At 34.1% G+C, this 21753-nt stretch overlaps 2 protein-coding genes across 8 annotated transcripts in view; both read right to left on the bottom strand.

Annotated features, from left to right (window-relative positions):
* LOC114318696 (uncharacterized) overlaps positions 1-8301 on the bottom strand; it is a 108787-nt gene extending 100486 nt beyond the window's left edge. Inside the window, exons 1-5 of one of the 7 annotated variants that reach the window (XM_082910042.1) lie at positions 8066-8295; positions 7538-7660; positions 4321-4557; positions 3033-3086; positions 246-952 (exon numbers count right to left, since the gene is read on the bottom strand). In XM_082910042.1, the coding sequence (XP_082766168.1) occupies positions 3072-3086; positions 4321-4557; positions 7538-7660; positions 8066-8131 (441 nt within the window). In that variant the 5' untranslated portion in view covers positions 8132-8295 and the 3' untranslated portion in view covers positions 246-952; positions 3033-3071. Of the gene's footprint in view, positions 1-243; positions 953-3032; positions 3087-4320; positions 5194-7537; positions 7661-8065 lie in introns of those variants that run through there. The other 6 variants (XM_082910041.1, XM_082910039.1, XM_082910023.1 and 3 more) reach the window with 6 other exon arrangements.
* A 341-nt stretch (positions 8302-8642) lies between these two features.
* LOC145789302 (uncharacterized) lies at positions 8643-21659 on the bottom strand. The gene is made up of 8 exons (XM_082908511.1): positions 21593-21659; positions 19518-19628; positions 18742-18799; positions 16569-16599; positions 15959-16095; positions 11613-11683; positions 11457-11510; positions 8643-9087 (listed from the first exon to the last, which is right to left on the bottom strand). The coding sequence occupies exons 1-8, from the start codon at positions 21657-21659 to the stop codon at positions 8966-8968; spliced, it is 651 nt and encodes a 216-aa protein (XP_082764637.1). The 3' UTR covers positions 8643-8965.
* Between the last annotated feature and the right edge of the window lie 94 nt (positions 21660-21753).

The raw sequence follows: 21753 nt of genomic DNA, 5'->3' as shown, positions 1-21753 counted from the left end.
AGCACTCAATTGAAATCAAAATTTCAAATGTAAAAACAATTTGTTACGTGTGGAAATTTTGTTTAAGATCATAAAAAGAGGATATTTATTTTTTTAAACTGTATTTAGATCATGAACTTAAGTGGTATTTAGAAAAGATTAAATGAAAAACTTGATAAAATGTACATGAAATATAACTACATTTCACTTATTTTCACCCATTTTTTTCTCTTTCCCTTTTCAATTCTATGATCTAGACACAGCTTTACTATTTTAACAAGACTCAATGGAAACACCCATGTCCAACCCTTCCTACTCACAAACTTTTGGGGGCTAGACATCATCTTGCCAAATCTCAAGGGGGAATATGAAATTAACCTCAAGACTCCGTTAAGTTTTGAACAATATATTAATCTAAACTTGCTGAAAATTTTCTTTTATAGGAACTAACCTTCTAAAATTATCTCCTCATAATCTTCATGAGAATTTTTCACTAAAATTTTACACTTGGTGATACAATCACATATGTACCTCCTTTTCCAGATAAGAAAGGTAAAGCAGCTCCTAAAGGGAACATGATCGAAAATTATCACAAAGTTATGATTCAGTCACACATTGAGACTAAAACGGACATACTATCAATTCAAACAGGTTCCCAAAATTCATGGTATAATTTCTAAATGATCAAAGTATATATGTTGGGCGGCCATTTGCTAGTTACTTGTTACACCTGTGAGCAAATCAGTATAATCACAATGGAGATAAAACTTTAAACTTTACGTCGAGAAACCTATGTGCTTCATTTGCTTAATGTCAAACCCCGATTCCTTTGAACGCCATCTATGACTCGGAGTCAGAATCTGATAGTGGCATCTGGTAAGCATCTTTTGGTTGTGTCAGTGATGGAAGGAGGACAATCTTGGTTTGACACCGCTCTCTTCTTGCGTCTCTGATTTGGTCTATCTTCATCATCCTGGAAATTTTCATATGGTGATTGAACAAACATATAGAAGGCAGAGGAAAATAAAAATGCATAAAACAAATACTGTTTATCATACAAAATGCTTATGCAAGTTCCACTGCAGTGAATTGGGCAGTTATGTATGCATAGCAAAATTAAGATCACTGACATTCATGTTCGTTAGTTGTAATTATGTGTTAAAATAGGAATTAATATTGGAGATTGATGTCAACGGTAAATTGTCTTTACTAAGTATAAATAAAGAGTCGCAAAATAGATTTGAATTGTTTTTCTTTCGTTTCTATGAGCTTTGTATGTTTGAAAACGTTCTATTTCAGTTGAGTGTGAGGTTCTTCCCCAATGGGTGTGAGTTTCTTCCTCAATGGAAGCGAGTTTCTGACAGGTTTCTTCCTTGGGAGTGGAGAACCGCATTTCTGAGTAAGAAACGTCAACCAAGAAGGAAATTTTTGCCACTAAGAGTGAGACGCTTGATAACTTAAGCTAAAAATGCCGATTTACCTTTGATGAGGGCAAGCTTCCATCTCTACAACGAAATTTTTTGCCACTTCAAGGAGAAAAGTATTTACATCATATTTAATTTTTAATATTTGTTTACTATTTTAATATAAAATTCAAAATTCTAATGCCTCAAACGCCTTGAGGTTTACGCCTCTCCTCACGAGGGAAAAAATGCCTCACATTACGCATTTGCCTTTAAAAACTTTGGTAATTAGTAGTAAGAGGTGCCAAGATGAGAAATATTGGCAGTGGTGCTAAAAATTATTCAGATTTTGAGGTTGGGAACTATATAACACATAACACCAGCAGCCTCCAGGTAGTTCAACACAAAGTGAAACACAATTTCCTTTTCCAAATGAATCAAGATGTCCTTGAAAAATGGTGGGGGATAACTGTTAAAGAAAATTATTAGAGAATATCAATGAACACAATGATACAGGAATGATTGGTGGTGAGGGAAAAAAGTTCAACTAGCAAGCAATAGATTCCCAACGAAGGAACAATCATACAAGAATGATTTGTGGTGAGGGAGACAGAAAAATCCTTCTTCAGGTTTTTTTTTTTTTTTTTTCTTCCTTTTTTAGGGTCTTTGAGTTTGGGGTGGGGTGGGGTGTTGCTTTTTCAATGAGAATGACAAGTCTAGAAATTGCAAAGCTGGAAAATGTGAATTGTTCAATGAGATGATTCAAAGATATGCTCAAAGCTATCACTCAGTACAATAATCTGTTAGGGGCAGAAATAAAATGACAATGATTAGGCAATCACATGGCTGTCAAGAAAATAAAATAAAATAAAAATACAAAACAAAAAAGTCTGCTACCCACAAGGTATATGTGACTGCATTTGAACTAAATGAAGGGAAACTTTGAAGAATATGTTGTGAATGAAATTAATACCATATCCCACCAATGTGAACAGAAACACACAATGCACACACCAAAGAGAAAAACAATTAGACACAGATTTTGTGGTTCGGCACCAATTGCCAACATCCACGGGAGAGAGATTCAGCTATGAATAAAATAAAATAAAAAATACATGTGAGATGGTTAACACGCTCAAAACCCATATCACTACTAGAATCCCATGCTCAAGAGTAGTTGAGCCATTGATCACTGTAGTGCCTTATCGGTATTTTTTGTCACCCCTTACATCGCTATTTTATCCTCCTTTTAATCTCACCAAAACATAGTCTCCATGACTATTTATAATAGTCTATCCACAAAAAACCTAGTTCCATAAAATTAGGTAACTAAAACCTACACATTGGGTTTCCCAATAGATTCGGACTCTACTATCCTAACCCAAATACATGCTTAAACTAATCTAACAAATGTATGGGACCACATATATCACATGGGTGGACTAATCCTAACAGAATATTAATATAAGTTACTAAATTAATCAAGTAAAATATTATGCAGCCAAGACATCACATATATAAAAAATAATTAGAAGGAAAACAAAGATGCTGAAAAGTAGAAAAGGGAAATAAAAGAAAGGACTAATCATGAGTCAGAAGAATATCAATGAAATTACATTGGATTGGAGATGAGGATAATAGCTGGAATACCTATGTAGCACGGGTGTGGGTATGGATACTGGTAGTACGCTAATACGGCAAAACCTTTCCAAAAAAAAAAAAAGATATGGGTACGGTTGTGGTACGTCAACAAATTTTTTATTTTTCATAGTTTATAGTTTGAGATTCAACCTACAAATCAAAGTTCAATACCAAAATTAAAAGGAAAATTACAAAACCAAAAGAGAAATCACAGTTCAATAATACCAATATCAAAGCAAAGTCTATATGTTATTTTAATGCCATTAAATAGGAAAAATTACAAAACTAAGTTTCATTCCAAAAGCAAGCTAGAAAAATTTGGAAAGTTGAAAAATCAATTTTCACTTCATCAACTTCATTATTGAATAATACATCTTTCATCTTTGACACATCAAGTAAAAGATTTGCAATTTCAAGTAAATCATAACTCTCTAATAAATTAAATGTATCACTATCCATGTCCCATAGCTTGGTGTACCCCGATGCACCCATCATGTACCAACAAAGTACCCACCTGCCAAAAAACGTATAAAAACTACCCGGTACGTATTTCATTTACCCGATACGCATGCAACCCTAATGGTATGCGTACCAGTACCCATTATGAGTATGGCAATATTTTCGGAGTACCCGTGCTACATAGCTGAACACTTTCCAACACTTAGACATACATGAAACGTATTATGAGTTTGAATAAATAACTTGGAATCCAATGATACAACAAAAATTAAGTAAATTTATACCTATTCTCCTCCTTTATACTTCAAAAATGAATATATTTTACTTAAATATTTATATATAAGACATAATAATTATTTATCCTTATATATGACATATATTTGATAAATACATAAATAAATTATATATTTTGCAGAAGTCCCCCAAGTGTCGTGTACTACATTTTTTTAAAAATTTACATGTCGGTGTGTCGGTGTGTCAATGTCATGTCACATGTTCATGCTTCTTAGTTATCAATAATGGAGTGAAGGTAATTAAACCCCTCAGCAAAATACACAAATTCATCCATTCAAGCACCAAAAAGAAGCTTAATTCTAAAAAAAGTTTGTCTATGCTAACTTACAAAAAAGGGGAGCTCCCTAGAGTCACCATTTTCGATTATTTGAGAGATCCACTTGATGATTTGCCAACCAAATAAATAGAAACAACTCAACGTGAAAAGGTACAATAAATCACAAAGAATGTTGCATTTGCGTTAACTGCTCAATACAGAGTGAAATATATCTCAATAATTAAACCATGTAGTAAAATTCATCTCATAACAGATAGAAGGCCAAACCTCTGAACTTTCTTCGGAACCATTGTACCTCGCAACAAGTTGTGATGCGGGATCTACATCGTCATTCAGAAATGCCTCCAACATGTTTTTTGGCTTTTTTTCCTCAATTTTAATACTATCTTCTGTAGCATTCCTTTTGTAACGTACAATAATTAACTGTGGTATATCTGTTATATCCCTCCTAGGTCCACATGTTTCATAGCTGTTCTCTGTTTGAGTGTGGAAAAAACAATATCGCTGGAGAAGAAGAGAAATTTAGTGACTAATACAGTTGCAAAAGATCATTTGTTAAATGTTCTAGCGTAGACTAGTCCATCATGATCATTATTAATTAAAATATTATAATCCATAATAGTAAGCACACATACTTCTACATGAAAAGAAAAAAAACTACAAATGGTTCTAGGAATAACAGTGGAGAGACGGAAAGATCATTCCTTCAACTGAATAAAGCAGAAGCAAACAACCTCTAATCATATGTACCATGCAGCTGCAATGACGTCTTACACAATTACTATTGGAGTTTATGAATAATTTTCACCTTTGCAATACATGCCTCATATACGCAACCTGGTGAACTTTAATTTATTTTTATTATATAACACCTTCTGTGAGAGGAATCACATTCTGTTTCCTACACTACATAGCTTGACCTACAGAATAGTATTATTTGTATAGCTGGAGAGGAATCACATTCTTTGTGCATATGGCTTGATCACAGAAATTCATTCTATGTACTTCCTACGGTTCTTTGTATTTCATTCTTTGAGATGAATCACATTTTCCTGTACATATAGCTTGATCCACAGAATAGAATCAACCAACAAAAGTACAACTTTTTTGTCAAAGATAACCTCCAAAGTTTTTAAAATGACCAAGAAGCATAATGAAAACCTTTCACCTTCGTTGGTTTAATTTATGAATAGCTTTTGAGTCTTTTGTTTTTCTAAAAAAAAAATTTGGGGAGGCGGGGGGGGGGGGGGGGGGGGGTGTGGGGGCGAGGGGGGTCTTTAGTGAACCATTTTCATATTTTATTTTATTTTATTTTTTTACTTTTTAGATACACCTAATCCAGATGCACTAAAAAAATAAATTATTTGTAAAAAAATATGTAATTGTCTTTAACAATTTTCAGATTTTTTTTCAAATATTTTAAATGTTAAGTGCGTCTAATTAGGCAGATCTAAAAAAAATAAAAAATAAAAACTAAAATATGAAGAAAAAAAATTGCTAAAGACAAAAAACAAAACAATTTTGAGTTCCAAAAGTTGGTTTTGAACTCAAATAGGATAACAATGAATGATGAATACTTTTAATTGGCCATGTCTCACATGGAGAACATAATCTACTACACCAAACAATTGAGGTGTACATGCTTTGCACTCGACAGGCCATGGCTAAATATGTATATACCAAAGCCTTTAAATGTGAATGCGCAAGTCTCAAGGCATCAACACATGCATTTCAAATTTTTATATTTAGTGAGAAAAAGTTATTTAAAACTAAATAAAAAAATAACGCCCAATTAGTACACATTAATTTTAATTTTATTCAAAATTAAATATAAATGTATAAATACTTTTCTCCTCAAGGCGTTGAACATTTCATTACAGAATAGGAAACTTGCCCTCATCGAAGATGAACTTGACATTCTTAGTTTCAGCTATTGAACTTCTTACTTGAGTCTTTGCTTTATATTTTTCTTGGTTTTTTCTATGGAATATGATGGTTACAGAAGAGGTTCTTATTTTTTATGTTTAAATATAAACTACGTATTAGAAAATCAAAAAAAAAAAAAAAAAAAAAAAAACTAGGTATTATAATAAGCTTAACAACAACCCAAGAGAAGCTCTCCATATACGTATTGTTACATGGGACTGAGGTACGAGTATCGGGTGCAGGTGTATATCCAAGCGTCAGACCTTCATAAATTTAAATCTTGAGATACGTTTCCAAAATTGGATATGGGTACTGAGACACGTTATATGCACATATATATTATATTTTATATAATATTCTCGAATGAGATGTGGTAAATTGTATAGAAATATACTAAAAATTAAATAAGATATAGGAAAAATATGAAATTTCTATATCTAATTCATGTGAGAGGCTAAAAATATTACTTTATTAACAAATGTGAGTTTCTTCTTCTTCATGTATTGTCACAAATTAAAGCATCTGAGTGCCTAAATTGGATACAAGTGTCGGACACATATCTCATACCCTTACCAATGTCATATCCAGTGGAGACGGGTACAGTGGGGGAAATAGAAGAGTCCATGTAACACAGCTCCTCATATTTATGTGCAAAAGGAGTACAAGGTGCACATGTGTTGCACGCCTCAAACTGTGATGTGCAAGTCTTTGGAGAGTTTTCACCCAAAAATAATAAAAAAAACTCAATGCATTTTACCTTAGCCTTGCCTCGAAGCTAGCCTCAATACATCTTTTAAATACACAATATATTTGAATAAACATGACATATTGTAGGATTTGTGGCTCAAATCATACAATAACTTTCTAAGATTAATAACACATATTTTGAAAGATTATTAAAAAGTACTAGAATTTTTTTTTTTTTTAACGAAAGGAAAAGAAGAGCCATAAAAATGAGAATTACATCCTAAAATTCCAAATCAGTGACAGGCCTCTATAATCTTCTCAAAAAACCATATCCAGATGTCAAAAGGTTTATGAATGCAATCAGATTCTTGGACATTTCCAAAAGTTTCAAGTAGAAATTCTCAGCTGCTTACAGCACGAGTATAGAGCATAAGGAAGTTGTGACGATGTTTTTTGATACCCTGCATTTTCAGGCCAAAGGTCACGTGGTTTTAGCATTTAATGTTTCAGAATTTATCCTGCTATTAGATTGAATGATTTGTAATGTAAATAATTTCACATCATTTTATGGCAGTATAACACTGTCAGAATTTACAACAGCAATAATCACTGACCACCTTTTCCAACTTAGGCCACCATTTGGATTAAGATACTGGCACTTTGGCAAAAATCTTCCAATGCCAATAGTGATCCCAACTAAGTTCGACAAAGAGATTAAATTTCAGAATAAATTGCTACCAAGTACCATACATACAGCATCACATACAAGAACCCTCAAATAATTAATCCATTCACTACTACAAATGTGAATTCAACTACAACTAAACTTGGAAAACATTGACATGCCAAACAAACAAAAGATGACACTTACTTGTTCGGCTTCCCCATCAAGCCAAGTAAATGTCAACCGCTTTTCCTTCAGTGCAACAGCCGCTAGCGACGACGGCTGATCGTTATCAACTGTGGACAGTGCTTCTTGGATCCTGCGCAGAGTCTTTATCATAGTAATGTACTCCATTTAGTAAACTAGAATATACTAGCATTTGGGCATGCATACATGAATCTTTCTGTTATATTCAATGTCAAATTTTGAATGAGTACACTTTCTATGTCATAACTTCAAATGAACATCAGGATCTTTGCCAGGATTCAACAAATAAAGTTCTTTCACATTGTTTTCTTTCTAACCGCTTTCTCTACTATTTTCCTTAAGTTACCTTTTCTATTCTTTCTTAGGTAGTTGTCTATTTTAATTTATGAAGATTTGTCTTCAAAGTTTAGAATAATCAGCTGGCATCACTAGACAATGATTTCCCAACGAAGTAGCTAAATCATTTCTAGGAAATAACTACCAAGTGGAAATTTAATTTAACATAACAAGCAGGGCAAACAAACTCACTGCACACATTTTGTTGAGTTCTGGGCTTGATCTTCCTGCTAGAATAACACAGTACCAAATTGCCATTTCATTTCCAACACGAGAATAGCCACGGGCTATGTTACACGGACTCTTTGGAATTTCGAAGGTACCCGTGTCGACACGAAACGACACGGGTACGGGTGCGGGATACGGCTCCTCAGAAACGGATAAGGCAGATGGGATCGTAAAGGGGAGAGAGAGAGAGAGAGAGAGAGAGAGAAACCTGGTGCGATCTCCTTCGATCTGCTCGATCTGCCTTCGATCTCTGTCTCTCGCCTTCGATCTGCCTTTGATCTCTGCTCACGATCAACCTCTTGCCTTCGATCTCGATCTGAACTCATCGATGTCCACAGCTCAGCTCGTCGCAGTCGAACTTGTCAAAGATGGAGTCGTAGAGACTCGTCAACTCCTCCGGCGGCGTCGCCATGTCCTCTCCTTCGATCTGCCTTCGATCTGACTTCCTCTCTCTCTCTCTCTCTCTCTCTCTCTCTTGTCGTGTGTCTCTGTCCCTCCCGTTTGCACCTATAACAATATAATTTGTTATATATAAAATATATATCTAATTTGTTATATAAAATATATATATATATATATAATACATATAATAAATCTAATAAATAATATAATTTGTGTCTATCTCACCACTCTCCAATTTTTATTTTTTATTTATTTTAATATATTTTAACACATTATTTAAAAAATATAATAAATAAATAAAATAATTAATGTGTATTAAAAAAAATATTTATAAAAAAAACTTTTAATGTGTATTTAACTTATCCTTATATAATAAATATATTTTAAAAATTAAATATTTAACGTATCCCTGTACCCGTATCCTTGTTAGGATCCATATCCACGTATCCTCAATTTTTAATTTTAAAGTACCCGACCCCTAAATACGTACCCGCACCCAATACCCGCACCCGAGTCCGTATAACATAGGCCACGGGCATCACAACCCAGCTCCATGGACGTCACACTTCTCAATTGTGGAAGCTCTAAAAATAAGGAATGGAGAATAAACTAATGTATAACAGTTAGTTTCACAAAATCTTAGAATGTATAATCGGGTTTGTGTTATACATGTATATGTAAATATATTCCAATAAAAAACAACTCCTATCCATCAATATATTCAAAATTGTCAACAAAATTCAAAAAAGGATTCAATGAAGGCTCAACACCCCTCAAGATCCAATTGTAAAAGATGGTTAGAATTCTACTCTTTAAAACAAAAATGAAAGCCTTAAGACTCTTAACACCATCAAAACTTCTATTAAGCTCCATCCAGATGCTCCAAAATAAAATGGGAGGTCCTAGCTGCCAATCGCCTCTTTTTTCTATTTTCAACTCTGGCTACCCTCCAAGAAAGCAAAAGTTTCCAAACATTTGAAAGGAAAACCCAAGCCACGTCAAACAAGACTAAAATAAGGCCCAAAAGTCCCAAAAGATTTGATCCCTCTCCCACCTCACATATCACTAACAACAACCCCTCTATCAATTGCTATCTGTCTCGAGCTAGACAGACCAGCTCCAAATTCTCTCCACAGCAAACATGTCACCAAATGGGGTTGTTTGCCATCCCCTACAATAGCATATATATTTTTTTTTTATCTTTTTTAAGTCACATCACCTCTCTACTTTTCTGCACATCTTAAAGGCTATATCACAAATTAAATTTCATAAATTCAAATCATTACAACATCACATGTCAATTTAGATCTCCCCCTCCTAACGTTTTCATTTATGGTGATCATATCACTTTTACTTACTATTGTATCTACAAGTTTTTGTTGCACATTACAACCATCTATATCAGCGCAAGGCTACCTCCTTTTTTAAAATAGAAAATAAATATATATATCAAACTCAACCTAAAATTAGTTCATCCAAAAAACCAACAAGGAATTCCCTAAAACAATCACCAAACTCCAATTAATTAAAGGAATCACTAAAACAATCACCCACTTCTTAATTTATGCACTCCAACCTCAAAAATTTTATAACACCACTACTTTCAAATACAACACAATATGCACAACGTTAAGGTTCAAACATTCACAAGTGGGGATCAAAAACCCTGATATTTGCACTAAGGTTCATTAACATTTCTACCTTTTTTACTTGTGCTCCCTCCCTGGGAACATGTTTTAAGCCAACCCAAAAATGTCGATATTTCTGCTAACAAATCTGTAACTTTCTCATTGTTTTAACTAGTATATTCATTTTCAAACTTTTTTTTGGTATAATGTAGCATTATTATTATTATTTTTTATTTAAGGAAGCTTACATATTCTGACTAAAGCCAAGAATTTATTATATGTAAAGGGATTTAAGCAACACAAAACTGACTCCTTTGCAACCCTATGTCAAAATGCGGATTGGAAATTTTGATGAGACTATCCTATGTTTAGCTCTTTCCTTTTATTTATCGTTAATCATTCGTGTTTTTATAGTTTAATATATTAAAAAGGTTGTATTTATGCCTTGCTTCATGGGAACAAAGAATGCTTTGTCTAATCTCTCGTCCATGATAACCATAATCTCAACATAGAACAACTTACGAGCATTTAGTAGATCACAGAAGTAAACTAAATCAGCTAGAGGATATCTACAATAATATTTGTATAATAGCACAGCCCATTGGAACCAATAAACACAACCTAGTCAGTTTCCCAGTAACTCTCAAATGCAGACATAAGACGATCCCTTCCAAGCAACTTCGCAGGATGCATTGCTGAGTCATTTATTCTACTATGTGGGAAAAATGGTGGACACTCTGCAGGCTTGTACTCTCGTAAAATCTAAAGAAAAAGGATTACTTTATAAGGAGGGCCACATTTGACAAAAGATTCTACCACAAATTTACACAATACAGAAAAAAGGTTGCAACACATCCTATCAAATGAAAACAAAATCATAACCTGACAAGTTCTGTACAATTCAATTCATGTGAAGGAAATTATCAAGGAAGATTTCTACATAGGAAAACAAGTACCGAGGAAACACTACATAGTCAGATTAGCTGATCCAATGTTTCAAGAACAGAGAAATGATTGGTACAGTTCCCAGGAAAAAATATCAAAATATAATCTAGATTTTTTCCCCTTTTGTTGAAGAAAATAACTACATAAAGGACTCTAGTCAGTGGATAAAAAGACTGATGACAGCAAGAACCTCCAAATAATCATGAAGCTAACAGTTTGCACTTGTCAATCACATGAGGTTTACTTGCAGATTAGAATCACTGTAACAAGCCATTTACACAATGGTTGCACTCACTCAAGTAATATGACAGGCCAAATTTTGTTATAGTGTCAAGGCCCTAGATTATAAAACTTGATAAAGTACAAACAAACAGCATTACCTTGATGTTTATTCTGTTCCATTATATCTACAAACCATGAATTGTTGGCAGGTCCTGCAGATAATGTGCACGGCTTAGCTTGTTATGTACACATTATTTATGTTACAGAGAGTACCAAGAAATACTATGAAACGAAATAAAAAGAGAGTGACATACCATGGTACACAACAGGTTTAACACCATGTTCTTTTAAAAATACAATTGCAGGGGCAGATTCCACTCCAAACCTGTTGTTGATAATAAGAACACTATCAAGATCATACTCTATTTTGGAAAAAAATTATGAAGCACCACATTCTTGAAGGTGGCGTTTCACAATCAAGTTTCCAAAGATTGGAAGGGGAAAAGGAACCAAAATTAGTCTCCCAAAAAAAAAGTACAGTCCAGTATGCTGGTTAGAGTAACCAATCTTTCTAACCAATAAGCCCATTAGCCTGATGCATAATTGACGAAAAAGACGAAAAATTTATAGTCGATTCTTCTCTGAACTATTTAATAAGGAACAAAAAAATAGATGCCTTCCAGAAAAAAGGAACAAAAAAGTAGAAAAAGAAAAAGAAAATTTCAGAAAAGACATGACAATTAAATACGAAAAGTAGTGTTGTCAGAATCGTCATGAAAAATATATGTATTGCGGATTCATATGTTGGTAGATTGAATCGTGAGATACGTTTTGCATTGTATCAATTTCATATTGTATCACAATTTAACATGTATTTCTTGATTAGTTATCAATACCTTCTCTTTCACCTTTAGCCCTGTTAACAGCATTTCGCAATGTCAATTGCCATTGCCCGCACTCGTTGAACAATCCAAAACCATATTATCAAAAAACCCCATACCAATTAGACCAAAATCCAAATAAACCCTAAAGCAAAAATGACTCTCATACTCCCTTTGCTACAAAAAAATTGAACAACTATCATGAATCTAATTCAGGTGAAAGAAACAGAGAGCTTACACACACAGACCATTTGGAATTGGGTTGAGACCCAAGATTTGGGCCAAAAAGCTTGTTTGGACTATGACCATATATCTCATAACAAGTATGTTTAAGCTATACTCATCATCCAAGTCCTAAAGAAAGTCTTTGGCTGTAAACTGGAACCAAACGAACTAGCGACCAAGAAGTTGGGCTCAATTGAAAAACAAAAATCTTGTATTACTTTTATATTTGCAATGAAAACTCATTAATCCTTTTGTTATATTAAATTTTGAATTTTCTTTCCAATTTCTTATTAGTTGGATATTTAGGTTTCTAATGAATGCATATTTACCTTTTTGTCAAATTTGTAAGTTTTTAGAGATTATTTTTCATGCCATTGGTTATATGCTTTAGTACTTCATTTTTTCAATATATTTATGTATCATCTGTAAGCACTTTTTATTTACTTATCTGTGTGGGTATCTATATCATGCTTGGCACGTGGTGAGCCCTACGGGCGTCATGTCATCACCATCACACAACCACGTGGCATACCCCTGAGGCATCACGGTGAGTTGGGGTTGTATGCCTAGCCTAAGCGCGGGCATGCACACTACCAAGTATGAAAATAGGACCACGGCTCACCTAGAGCTCTCCATGGCCCTTCATGACTCATAAGAAATATATTCTCTATACACTCACCCCAACTCCATAGCAAATAGTTGGACCCTTGACTCAGCTATGTTTACTTAGCTGTTCAGGTTGAGCCATTGGCTCACCATGCACTCACCCCCTTGGCTGCCTAGGTTGGGAGCAGGACCTAAGCACTCCCACTTGGGATCATCGGAAGATTGTGGATTGGAGGCTAAGACCTCAGGATCATCAAAATCGTGTAACTGTCTCCCTGCAGTAACAGTTCCACCTTGACCTAGCTTAGAGAAAAGGGGCGTTAACCGTACACTTATACCTATTGCATATACAATACGCCTCTCAAGATATCATACCTACACCTGCAGCTCCTATGATGCAACCTTCCCAATGACCTGAATCATAATACACAGTTAGTAGGCTGATATCACCCTCCTGTCAAGTTGAGGAGAACTCGCCACCTGTCTTGAGGTTGCTTGAGCTCCAATACTTCTAGAGTCTATATAATGGCATCATAAGTGCAACCACAATCATAACAAGAGCAACAAGAATCATATAACATATACAAAGTGTTCAAGGTCTCTCACTGCCACCCCTTTCCTCTCTAAGCCTACATTGGTCTTCTCCTCTTCCACCTCCAATGATCTTGGGCCATTTAAGTGCCCGCCATCTTCCCAGAGGTCAATGACCGCCTCTAACTTCTCTTACCCACAATTTGTAGTCATATATGTTAATGTATTTTATTATACATACGTGATATGACATGAGACATGATGCACAATGCACAAAAGTGATATAACAATACATGACATGTATTCAACAACACTGATGAAAAGAATTTTCCTCACTTGATTTTCATCTAAAAACTTATCCTGTAATTTAATAGTCAAAAGCAAAATAGAAGAAACAAATATGCTTGGAGGTTGATTTCATAATCTTTACATAGAAATTTAAGGAGATGCCAACGAAAGCATGAAATGATACAGAACATTTAAGATCCTAATTGAGATTACAAAACAGAAGAATGAAATGAAAATTTTAAAAGTTTGCACAAGTTTTTCAAAGGATTTGAAATATGAATAATCAGACACTGAGAGCTTTAAAGCTGTGTAGCATGGACTCTAGTAGATATATTGGATCTAACTGTCAAGCCTCTTCCAGAACCCCAGATCTTTTGATGGGACTTGGCTCAAAATACATACAAGGGCTGGGTAGGGCTACAGGGAAACATCCTGAACATTCAAATGCCTTATATTTTATATAATACTGAAATGAAAATTGTTATCCCCTTTAAGGATACAACTGCATAGTGACATTTAGAAAGATGTCGTTGAAAGAAAAAGTTCGTGGAAGTCTTTCCATGTGAGGCAAGAAGAACTTTTTCACTATCAAATTTGAGCTTGTCATTCTTCTTCCATCATAACATAAGTAGGATTTTGTTTGTTCACACATAACACTTTGTTAGTGTCATGGGTAACATCATGGTTATCAGAATCTCGATCCGGATCTTACGATCCTACGATCTTACGATCCATTTGAGTACAATCGATCCGGATCATGTAAAAAACTCTTTGTAGGTAGGATCTTTCGATCCCAGTAGTGGGATCTTATAGGATCGTGGAATCTCAATCCGAATCCGATCCTATCCGATCCAATTTATAAGCCTTGTTTTGTATTGTATAACATATTTTGTTGTAAATTTTATGTTTGTTATTTACATACCAATTTATGTCGTCAAAATAAATATTAAAAATTAAGTAGTATTGAATCAAATAGACTAAGAAAAACAAACTAGGAAACAAACATTCAAATATTGCGGTAATTTAAGAAAATTAAATAGTCTAAAAAACAAACTTAGCTTTAGCGGAGTCTAAGAAGGGTAAGATGATTGCAACTTTATCCCAATTTCTGGAGAAATTATTTTTGTGACTCGAATCCGCTCCACTAGGGATGCTAACGACAAACCTTATCATTCGACTAAGCTACTCTTTTGAGTTCTTAATCTATTTTCATTTCCAATATTGTTAAATATTTTTTCTTCACTTTTTATGCATTATTGTACATTGTAAAGTATTTTGTTATAGAATTCTTCTTCTTCTTCACCTTCTTTTTTGATAAAATACAGAACTTTTACCGTCGGGTTTTCTATTGCATAATATTATATGTACATTTTACATGGAGTATTATATTTTTCACAATATCTTCACTTCTTTTTAATAGAATATAAGTTCATTTTGTGTATACTTTATAAAAAATATTTATTTAAATTAAATTATTATGTAATTTGTCTTTTTCGGTAGGATCTTACGATCCTCGATCCGATTCTACGATCCGATCCTACAAACACCTCTAACGATCCAACGTAGGATCCCGATTTTAACAACCTGGTTACCGACGACAGACGTTTTCTACCCCCTACTACTGCAATAAATAAAGAAATTTGATAACTACACTTATCCAAGATATAACAGCTTTCCAGATCAGAGTAGAAGTTAACATGAAGTAGATAATTGTGACTGCAAAAAAACCTGGTTTTGCTGCAAAAAGAATTCCCCATTTATCATCAATCCTTCAAGCCAATATAAGAAAGAATAATGGTAGCTGCTTCTGTTCGATGAAGAAAGGAATAATTTAAAATAGTTCTGATACTATTCTAAGATTTATTGCTGGTTAAATGACAAGATTATTTGGGGATTAGTCGGGCTTTGATCCGGACAACCCGGTACCAATCAAAAAAAAAAAAAAAAAAGACAAGAATATTCACAAAACTAGGAAATTATTCCGAAGGAAGCTTGTAAGAACATTTAAGATATTAATCTTTCCTTTTCTTTTTCTTTCCTTTTAAAAAAAGGAAGGGGGGGGGGGGGGGGGGGGGGGGAAGCATTCCTATACGTTCTCCCAAAAAAGAAAAGAAAGAAAATACACGTACACATTCCACCAAAAGGAAGATTCCTCTTCTCGCCATGGCACAAATGCGAAAGCAGCATGTGGCCAATAACTTAGGGCAGCTTGATGCACGAATGCAGCTGCACGCTCCCCTGTTTCTGAGAAGAAAATGACTTTCACCTGTTATCCAGAATTGAAAAATCAATTAAGGATGATAGTAGATATAAAAGATTAAAATTAAAAATAAAAAAAACATGAATCTACCCATGGTATTGAAACCAAACAGTGCAAGAATGAGCGTGGCAGTGTCATCAAAGAAGGAACACATGCCTTACATAACATCATGTTGTAAAGTATCAATTTGGATGGGTAGCAGTCAGCTAAAATAAAATATATAACTTGGATTTCACGGAAAGAAATAAAAGAACTAAAGACATGATTACACGTAGCATTTCTTCCTCTTATTTGTTTCAAGGTTCCATAAGAAGATTGCTGGATCATAATTTTTGGTCAAGTAAGTAACTGTTAAATAGTTTTATTGGTGTGACAATAAATTGTAATCAAAATTATCAAAGTGGAAAATAATACTAAATAGTACACAGTAAATAAAATAGACTGATTAGCAATATATGGGAACTGAAAATAATTTGTACCTTATGAGGACTGCTTTTTCCCACAAAACTTTATAGCTGGAATAAATATATAATTCCATATCAGTTCCAATAAAAAGGCCATTAAAAAACATGAAAGCAAGAGAAACATTATCATCTCCAATGCAAGCTGGCTTCAGTTAAAAGTACTATGCAAAATGATAAAGGAATATCAAAAGTCATTAGTGATTTATGTCAGGCAAGCATGCAGCTTGACAATTGAGAAGTAGGAAGGACTAAACCAGGTAAAACTCTAATGTCTGCCATCATTCGCACACAGATGCAGCCTTCACACCTGAACAGCTTTTCTCAAACTTGTCTGCCAACCTTTTACAATTGCCCCAATTAATGGCTTCGTGTGCATGGTAAATTCAGCATACATGGAAAAGGGGAGGATCAATTACTCCTCTTTTTGTCTTTTCTTTTTTTCTCCTGGTACATTTGAGGAAAGGAGGGAATCAAACCATAACCTCCTAATGATGTAAACCAGTTCTCGCCACTGCCTAACTCCAGTGGTTAAAGATAAATTATGCTGTCCACCCCAAAGGTTTGGCTTCAATACACTTGCTACCCTATCGTATTAATAGTTACACTGACTTCCTCTATTTGGGAAATCATGTAATAGATTTCCTCCTGTTGCTAACTGACCATTGGTGATAAAAATGAAATATGATGACATCATATTTTGAAATTTCGAAATGCATACTTTACCCTTGATATAAGTTATAACTAGCCCAAATGGTGACATGTGTCACTCTAAGCCAGATCATCTATCACCACCACTTCTCTCTCTACATACACATTAATTGGACACAGCAACCCCATTACCATTGTCAAAGGCGGAGGGCATGGGATTCATTATGGCTCATATTATGGTGGATCTATCAAAAATCAAAGAGAGATAAAAGATGGAGGGAAAGAAGCTGCTAGAGAAATATGGGCCTTGGACCTATTGGTGGAAGTGAATCATCAAAGATGATGTTGTTCAGGTTTCATTTGGAGAAGAGGGTTGTGATGATTATGTTGAGAAAAACAAGGTTTTGGGTGCTAAATTGGAGGAAATAATAAGGGCTTTAATTAATAAAGTTTAAAGAATAAATTGACATCATCTGTTAATAGTGTTTCCAACAAAGTCTGACAAGGGTGGTCAATGTAGTTTTTATATGATAGGGTCAATGAGAGTATTATGGCCAAACCTTAGGAGTGGTCAATGAAATTTAGCCATAAAAAATTCTTTTACCTTCTCTTTTTAAGTGAAAAGAACATGGTCAAATTGTTACCCATCTTACCCAAACCTATATCAGTTTAATAGAGAGCATGAGTGAGACAAAAAGAAGGGTTTAGAAAAGAAAAAAAAAAATGCTGGAGTCCCCATCCAATAATGAACTTAGTCATGATTATGCAAATATTAAATTCAAGAGAATCGTGCATGATATTGATCAAATGATAATTATCAGAAAAGACTCCTAACTAAATAATGATTTCTTATCATATTGCTTTTTCAGTGCATCAATCTATGAAATTCCACTCCAACATTACAACATAATGCGAGCCTAATCAATCGTTCCCAACAAAAGTTCATTCCTTCTACCTTATTCTCCACAAATTAACTTCAAAATTCAAGATAATTATAATCTGTTACGGTCACAAACACTAGAACCATCCAACCTTATTGAACTCTAAACCCACAACCTTTCTTGGCCCTAAAACTACTAAAAATTCAAGTGTAGACAGCATCATCCAAGTTTCCTAAACTATCCTATGTCACAATTTAGTCATAACGAAATGTGTATATGGGCCCAGGAAAGAGTGTATTTATTACCAATGAATCCTTTGAGTAGTATAGAATGCGAGGCAAACTTAGGATCGTGGTTGCAAACCAATTAGCAACAGCATCAACAGAAAGCTCTCCCTCATACTTGCATCAAACAATCAAAACGATGCTAAAATTTCCTTTAGAATCCATCAAGTAGAAAATTATAAGACAAATCCCCTAATATATATATGTATGTATATGTATATATATATATATATATATAGAGAGAGAGAGAGAGAGAGAGATTGCATTGGGCATAAATAGAAATGTGCAAAGTTATACAGCTTGTGTGTTGACTTTAAAACTCACAAGGCAGAATGAGGGCAGCTTTCAAAATTTAAACCTCAGGCGAAAACTCACCTAATTAGACAATTTGCAGCGTTACATCCAGCGGGAAATGCAATGAGTGAAGGCAAGCCTGTACATATCAAATGAAGTTAAAATAGGGGAAGAACTCAAGTGCTTATAACAATAACAGTTGTTCTCCCAACTGTTTAACAAGCATAATCAAAAAATATATATAAATGACAAACAAGAAAATATAAAATAATTTATTCAATTGAAAGCATGACTAAATTTCAGAAAGTGATAGAAAGTTCTTACTATGGAGAAAATCAAGTGAAAATCATTTCAGTCATAAAATCCAGATTTACTGTCTACTAGGGGTGGTCATCGACTGGGTTGGGTCAGGCTTCCACTTTATAGTAAGAATAACTGCATTATCCCAAGGCCCACCCAACCTCGGCCCTAATCTAACCATCCCAAATTCGGCCCTAAAAATACTTCTACATCCCAAGCCCGCACAATTAACTCGGTATATTCTTTGTGCAGTTCATTTATGTCAGGATGCAGTCCTATCTTTTTGCGGTTCCATTTGCAGTTTTTTAAAAATTTAGTTTGCAGTGCTTAATCATTCACATTGCATATAATTCATGTAAATTATATGAAAGAGAGCAAATATTTGATCCATAGCTTAGGAGATCAATATCTGTTTGGTGAGATTTTGTGCTGTAAAATCCCAAAGATTGCTCAATGAACTATTTTGGAGGTGTATAGAGGCAAAGAGTCCTAGTTTTTTTTAGTTTCTTGGTAATTATTCTAAAATTGAAATTTAAAAAATCTGATAAGCTATTTACCATTTTGAAAGGAAGGTTGCCCTGTAAATGTCTTCTCAGCAAGGTAAGTAGCAAGCTGAACTTCTCCAAGTTCAACCATTCCAGTATATGCTATGCCATCCAACAGAAAAGCTGAACAAAGAAACGAAAACAAAATCCACTTCTATCAACAAGGTACTCTATAAACATAAAACTTCATAGAGAAAATGAAATAGAACCAAGTTGATCAATCCAACCAAGAAAAGGAAAAAGACAAAAGAGAAGAATAAAGAATGATACAAGAAAACAAATATTAGCCAAGGTAAGCAATTTGTTACTTAGATTCTTATGGCAGAACAACTCCTTTTTCAATGTTCACCGAGTACAAAAGACAAAATGCATATGCTTTTGCTTCCAGACTTGCATCAGCAAAAAAAAAATAGACAAGAACTGTGTTGGCATTCTTTTAAATCAATGGTCCCATAAAAAAAAAAAATTTTTTTTTTTTTTTTGGGGGGCAAAATTCATTCACCTCCCTATGGTATGGTCCTCGTAGCACTTTGCCCCTTATCTTTTAAAAATAGCCACAAGCCCCCCATGCGGTTGTGGATTAAATTGCAATACTAACTCTGTTAACTTTAGCGATAAAAAGACAATTATACCCTTGTTTTCTTCCTCTACTTCTCATTATTTGTGTAAGAATAAATGTAAAAATAAATAAATAAATAAATCAAACTTGCCTCAATTAAGAAACTTGATTTTTTTAACTTCTAACTTAATTTCTAAATTTGTAACCCAATTACAAATTTAATCACATCTTAAGTTGTATACATATATATATATATATATATACACTACCATTAGCAGGCAAAACAGAGTTTGAAAAAAAAAAACAAATTGAAAGTGTAAACAAAAAAAGAAACTTAATAAGCAAATGGCTAAACAATAGAAGAACTGTAGAAGCATGGGAGAGTTGGTGAATCTCAGACAAATGCTGAGATTTGTCATTACGATTTCAAAAAAAGGGACCGAAATCAAACTCGATATCATATTATTTCTTCATCACAGAAACAAGATTACATATTACCCAAGTCTCTGTGTATATATAGTGTGTATATATATGAACTATTTAATAAGTCAAGATCGAGTTTTGTCGTTCGGTTTGCAGGAATTGCAGATTCTGCTAGTTGCATTGCAGTGACAAGGGAGTTTGTACAGTGGCCAGGGCAGTGGTTGAGAGGAGGGAGACGGTGGCTGGGCGGCAGGGAAGGAGGTGGTATCTAGAAGGTGGGGAGGATGGCAGGGGAAAGTGGGAGGGAATGGGGGTGGCTGGGAGGTGGGAGAGTAAGGAAGGGGTGGCTGGTGGAGGAGGTGATGGTAGGTTTAGATTTAGATTTTTTTTTTTTTGGAAAAGATGGTGAAAGGGGCGATTTTGTCTTTTCACCTTAAAAAGTTGACTTTAATTAATTATTTTTCTTCCCAACTCTCTCAAAATGCATGTGTGGTATAATTTATATTAGTTTAGACAGAAAATGTAACGGGAGTAATATAGTCCAAAATCACATGAGGGCTAATTGGCTATTTTCAAAAGACGGAGCTATGGTATTGGACCAAACCACAGGGAGGTAAAATGGATTTTGCCCCTATTTTTATTTAAATATGTTGACCTCATTTTATGTTTTCTAATCACAATGATAACTTTCAATCTATAACATGAAGAAACAGTTAAAGTCTAGAACCATAGAATACAATATCATTTAATCCATATTCCAAAAATCCCAAGTCTTCCCACTTTACATCCAAATCTAAAAACCTTATGCTGGCCACATACTCGAATGCAAGAAGAGCAATAAGGATGAATGAGATTCAATGAATTTATCAGAATTTGCATGCAGATAGACCTATTCTGTTACAAAAGTAAATAAACTAATTAGGTAAATAGGTTTACTCAGCCTTGCGTCGAAGAAACATGTCTTGACTATGAGAAAAAATAAGTTTTTAGTTCGTTATTTCACAAAATTGTAATCAAATCATTTCACTTAAGTTTCATTTAAATACAACTTGTGCCTAACAGCTTGGTTTACTTTGAAAGTAAAATCTTTTATTGGGTTTTGTACACTGTATCTTTTTCAATGAACTAAGTTTCCTATAATGAGCAGCACAAGCTATGGAAAAGAGATTCATTTTATACAAATATAGGTTCCACGTCTTTATCATGGACATATTAAGTATAATGAAGGAAAGAAGGCAAGCAGAGAACATATCAAAAAAGAAAAAA

The sequence above is a fragment of the Camellia sinensis genome, chromosome 15 (genome assembly GCF_055761805.1).
Source record: "Camellia sinensis isolate YWXY chromosome 15, ASM5576180v1, whole genome shotgun sequence".
Lineage (NCBI taxonomy): Eukaryota > Viridiplantae > Streptophyta > Magnoliopsida > Ericales > Theaceae > Camellia > Camellia sinensis.
The sequence above is the reverse complement of the archived record's forward strand: the minus strand, read 5'-3'. Positions and strand labels throughout refer to the sequence as shown.